This window comes from Quercus lobata, chromosome 5 (genome assembly GCF_001633185.2).
Source record: "Quercus lobata isolate SW786 chromosome 5, ValleyOak3.0 Primary Assembly, whole genome shotgun sequence".
Classification (NCBI taxonomy): Eukaryota; Viridiplantae; Streptophyta; class Magnoliopsida; order Fagales; family Fagaceae; genus Quercus; species Quercus lobata.
In genome coordinates, this window is record NC_044908.1 from 68013112 (window position 1) to 68018750 (window position 5639).

General features: G+C 35.6%; 1 protein-coding gene and 1 long non-coding RNA gene across 4 annotated transcripts; one reads left to right on the plus strand and one right to left on the minus strand.

Moving 5' to 3' along the window:
* Nucleotides 1-1181: 1181 nt before the first annotated feature.
* Nucleotides 1182-2834, minus strand: LOC115989773. 3 transcript variants are annotated; one of them, XR_004092117.1, is made up of 4 exons: nt 2817-2834; nt 2621-2715; nt 1639-1700; nt 1182-1232 (listed from the first exon to the last, which is right to left on the minus strand). It is a non-coding gene; the product is annotated as an uncharacterized LOC115989773 (long non-coding RNA). The 3 variants fall into 3 exon arrangements; XR_004092119.1 differs by having other exon boundaries at nt 1639-1722; XR_004092118.1 differs by lacking the exon at nt 1639-1700.
* Nucleotides 2835-3802: 968 nt separating this feature from the next.
* On the plus strand, nt 3803-5213 carry LOC115989772 (protein PYRICULARIA ORYZAE RESISTANCE 21-like). Its single transcript, XM_031113635.1, has 3 exons — nt 3803-3916; nt 4320-4404; nt 4514-5213. The coding sequence occupies exons 1-3, from the start codon at nt 3902-3904 to the stop codon at nt 5080-5082; spliced, it is 669 nt and encodes a 222-aa protein (XP_030969495.1). The 5' UTR covers nt 3803-3901; the 3' UTR covers nt 5083-5213.
* The last annotated feature ends 426 nt before the right edge of the window (nt 5214-5639 follow it).

Below are 5639 nucleotides of genomic sequence, written 5' to 3' on the forward strand. Positions count from 1 at the left end.
TCAAGATATTGTTGAATATAGGTGAGATCTAGTTCATCAAAAACAGGTTTAGCAGGAGGGGATTCTTGTTCCAAAAACCAATCATTAGAAAGCTTAACATCTTACCATTGAATCATTTTTGGAACTTAAATTTTAGCATCAGGGGGTTGAACATTGAATTAACATGGTTTTACCAGAAAGTTCTCTAGAAATCTTAGCGCATGGGTTCATCTGAGTACCCAATAATCTATAATACATGCGATAAATTAAAGTAAAAGGCTTACTACCTTCTTCCATGTGATAACCAGATGAAACAATATTCAATGTCAAAGCTTTAATAATATTAGGATCATCCAAAGTAAGAGTAAGATCAGGATAACAGTTAAAATAAACAGGACCATCATACATAGAAGCAGTAATCATACCAAGAATGCTATCTTTAAAAATCTTAAATCTAGCATCTCTTAAACACATGAGAACAGAAGCATTAATACCCTTTGGGGTAAGTGGTTTAATAGCAACTTGAACCATACCAATATGCAAATAACTGAATTTTTTAGCAGCAAAGAATTCATTAATATTTCTTTTAGTGAACAAACAGCATTTTTCATGAACTTTTGAAATAGATAAAATTTTTTCAACAGTTCTGGTTTTGTAAGCAGAATGAAAAGCATTTTCAACAAAACTAGTTTTATAAACAGTTTTAGTATCAATTTTAGGAACATTCCAATTACGAAAATCAGGGATCAACTCATTATCATCAATAGTGTGATTTTCTTCATTTACAATATCAGGAGGACAACTAGTTCTGGAGCTGATAGAGGAGTTGGATCTCCACAACCTATCCATACTATCCTAGGTTCAACACTCAGTTATTATGTTTTTGTCACAACCGTTGCATTTCGTAACACATATCCTAACCAACCTTATATCTCTCATGCCCTACACGCCCTCACTTGGCTAATTAATATAAATATATATATATATATATTAATTAGCCAATTTACACACACACTTAAAATAAACAATGTCAACTACAATGCCCTACTTATTTTTATCAAAGTACCAACTTTTGACATAAACACCAGAGTATCCAAATTTGTAAATATCGGTAATTGATTTTTCAAGCAAACTATCTATTGGTAAAAAGCCGGTGCACATCAAGAATGTGATTGTGACCGAACAAAATCCTCTAGTTTTTCCCACACATCCAACGCTGCAGTTCTATATTGGTGTTGCTTATTCTTGCTAATCTGCACATTTGCAATATACTTTCACATCAAAAACAAAATTTTGAGTAAAAAACAAAAACACTTTATTTTACATATTGACTGACATTTAGACCAATGTGGAATATGGGATGATGTGTACTAGTTAAATAATTGGTACCCAATTTTCTAGTCGGAATTGACTTGATTTAGAGCTGATTTAACATCTTATCCAAGATTCACATTATCAAAAGAAAAGGAAAATGCAGCACTATTCCCATTTGACATTTAGCTTCATGAACTTCACAGGGCACAAAGAAGTTATGCAAAGGATGACAAATAAATAACAAGGAAGAAGCATGTGAAGATGACTTGGGGACGAAAGGCACTAGCAGAAAGAAGAAAAACTGGCCCATAATGAACCACAAATTACTTATGGAATTGAACTTACAGCTCTCCTCTTTCCGAGACCAAGACTGAGCTAGCCCTTTACCTATCAACAATTCTTTCAGCCTGTGTTATTTGTGCATTAAACCTATAATTAGATTCGAGGAAAAACAATACCAATAAGTTGAAGTTTAATCTAACCATCAGAATTGTTATATTTATTTTCTCTCCTTACATAACCACACACTATTGAAGGGGTATATGATACAAGGTCGTAGACTTAAATGTTAAAATAATCTTGTTTTCAATTCAGATCCCCAACTTAAATGTTGCAAACTTAGGAAAATATAGTGAAGTAGAACATAGTTGAGCATATTTTGAAAACTAATTTATAAAGCAATTTTTTTTTTCTATTACTCTGTTTTAATGATTGCAAACTAATTTATAACCATCTGATGTGCATCTGATAAAGATACGGCTACTAGTTTTAAGTTTCTATGCTCCCCCTAACCCTCTCTCTCTCTCAATTGTATTACAGCCAAACAAAAGGGCATCAAACAGCAGTCTAACAGGCATTTCATGTTACAATTTCCAAGAATGAGCATGCATCAACATATCGAGAGCATCTTTCCCTTCATAGCAAGTACACCCCTAGTGAATTTGAGTCATACAACTAATGTTTTGCATCACCATCTACTCATTACCTTAATGCTAGGACTTAGACACAAACGGAGGCCAAAAATAGCTATGCAGGTCTCTAATCTTTATGCTCAGATGTGCAAGTTTTAAAGACTTGTAAAATGTGCCCAAAGCTGCCATAAATATTAATGGAAACATGTGAAAAATATACATTTGCAGAAAGCATGCGATTTGTACCTAAGATTTGAACAAATGGGTCCCCGTCCAATCAGTCTAAACATTGTCAAACGATGACATAATCCCAACAAACATTTGAATTAAAAATTCAGACCAGAATAACACACACAAACATTAAAATTAGATAAAAACAACAAAAGGGTATGAACAAATTTGGGCAAAGAAACAACCTTGACAGAAATCCTCCTGTCACTTTGTGGGCCCTTGAACTGCTTCACACGCTTCTTAACAATCTTCTTTGTCAGCAAAGGAACAGCCATTGTTTCTGTAACATCAAAAACAAAAAACCCGTATAAGGTTTATAAATAAATCATCAAAATAGTTACAGAGAAATTTAAAATGTTAGAGGAAGATATAGAGACTCACAGGTTTGTGAAACATAATTAAAACAAAACCTAAGAACCAACTAAAAACAGAGCAATGTGAACAAAAATTAACACACACATACCACAACCCTCCAAGCCCAGAATCAGTAAAACAAACAAAAACCCACTAACCAAAACAAACCCAAGAACCCAAAAGAATTGAAAAAGAAAGCAAACCTTGGTTGAGCAATTTCTGAGATAGAACAACGAAGAGTCGGCTGTGATGTTTTGTGAGATTGACACTTGGGAGGCAGCTGAGGGAGGCGGAGAGAGACACCGTTCAACAAAAAAAATCGGGTTCAGACTATATGTATGACCCGTTATCGACCCAAACCCAAAAATAAGACCCGAAATCCGACCCGAATATTTTCAGACCCGCCCAAAACTGGTCGGATCGGTCGGGTTTTCGGGTGGGCCTGGTTCATTGCTCAATCCTACCTACACCTTAGTTAAATAGTGCTTATCTTGTAATTTTTTTTGGCTCTTTGGGCTGTGATTTTAGCCCAGACTGTTTCTATTCAATTATTTTGGAAGAGCTCAGTGGGGTGTTGTAGTTTTTTCTTCCTCTTTAATAAAGTTTTCGGTTCATAAAAAAAAAAAAAAAACGTGTATGATCCAAATTGCACCTGTCCAAATGAACCATGAACAATGACCAAACTAATACTGTTTCCTTAATAATGCAGGAAGGTTGGACGAACGTGAGGTGGGTCAATCAGGGCCAGCGCATGCAAATGACAATTGAAGAGTCGGCAATCACAGATACTGGTAAAAACCACACTATGCAAATAAAATGACGATAATGGGTCTAGAATCTAGACTTTATGGGAGACCATAATAATATTCAATTTTAAAAACCCACGTTTCTACATCCCATTGGGCTAGACGTACGACATGTGACGTTTTCGATTGGGTCAAGACGTACGACATATGACGTTTCTAAGGTTTTAAGTCAAAAAAGAAGTCTTCTTAAGTTGTGGTTTGGCATGATAAATGTGTTCACTAACTCTCGAGGCCTCAATCAAGCGGTGCTAGCCACCTTCAGTACTTTTGGCTGAGTTTGAGATCTGAATCTAGAGCTATAGAGCCATGGCAGAGGAAAAGGTTCGTCAATTTTATAATGTTAGATTAAATAAATAAATTCACCATTTTTTAATATCTTAAATTTTTAGACAAATTATTAATATAATATAGTATCAAAACAACGGATCATGAATTTCATCTGTCCACGTTACATTTCATTTAAACTATTTACGTTTTGGTTTGTGTCCCACTCATCAATTGCAGCTAAATGGAGAGTGCTAAATTAAATAAATAAATTCGCACTTCATTCACACACACAATCAATAATTTTTCATGTCAGAACTTGATACTGTCGTTTGTTCTGATTCTTCTGCCGAAAAAATCTCCAAGTTTCTCTTTTGGCTCATAATTGTTCTTGGGCTTTTTTTTTTTTTTTTTTTGCTTAAATATGGATAACATGCTCACAATTTCTCTACTATTATAGAAAACAACAATTATGTGGATCAAGGTCGACCTTCAATGCCATCGCTGCCGCAAGAAGATCAAGAAAGTGCTCTGTAAAATCCCTCGTGAGTCCCTCTTTTCTTAAGTAAACTATAGTTATCTATTACATACGTTGTTATGTGGCTAAAAAAGAAAACTTAGTTATTATATATATATACGTGTTGTGAACAAGAGAAATACAAGACCAGTTGTACGACGAGAAGGGAAACTACGTGATAATAAAAGTGGTATGCTGCAGTCCTGAAAAGGTAAAGCAAAAGATAATTTGCAAGGGTGGTGTTACCATTAAGAGCATCGAGATCAAGGAGCCTGAGAAGAAGACCGAGCCACCACCAAAGAAGGAGAACCCACAAGGAGTACCTGCTGAGCATGTGAAGAAGCCACCAGAAACAGGGAAGACACGACAAAAGAAAGACCCTGAACCGGTTTTTGTTCCTGTACGGCCGACTTGTTGTACGGAGTGCTCTGAGGGTCATGGTGGGGGCCCATGCCTTTATGGTCCTGGTACTAGGCCATGGCCACCATTAACACCAAAGCTTCCTTTACTTGTGCCGGTTTACCCGAGTGGGTTTCGGACTTGTTGTACGGAATGCAGTGAGGGTCGTGGTGGGGGGCCATGCCATTATGGTCAGGGTAGGCCACCCCCATGTTATGATGGCTACTACTATGGAAGGCCCATTTATGATAGTTATGGTGGCGGGTATAGATGTGAAGAAACTTCCTATGGATGCACCATCATGTAATTATTGGAATTTGCATGCATGCATGATGATAATGGTGATCATGTTCAAGTTGCCTACTTGCAAGAAAAAAAAAATGTTCTAGTTGCCTTTGTTATCACATGGTCCGGCCGGTTTTTTTTTTTTTTTTTTTTTTTTTTTTTTTTTTTTTTTCATTTAATGGTCTGGCTGGGTTAAAATAAGAAGATTAATCAGGATATGTATATGGGTTGTTTAATAAATGTGGTTGGGGACAAAGGGTTGTTCATTTTAGTGTTACTTTACTTGAGTTGTAATTATTTTTTTGAAATATTAAAAAACTTCTATCAATCATTCCCTCTCCAATGTGTAGTGCCTACTTTTGATTTCCCGTGTTAATTAATTGTAATGAGTTCTTCCTGTTAAGGGTCATAGATGATTGCTGTAGGGCCCTAGGCATTAGGCCGCCTAGGGCCCCCTACGGCAAAAAATGTTTTTTTTTTTTAAATAACATTTACAGATATATATATATATATATATATATATACACACGCGCGCGGAGATATAAAAAAATATTAATATTTTTAAATTTTTCCTTCACT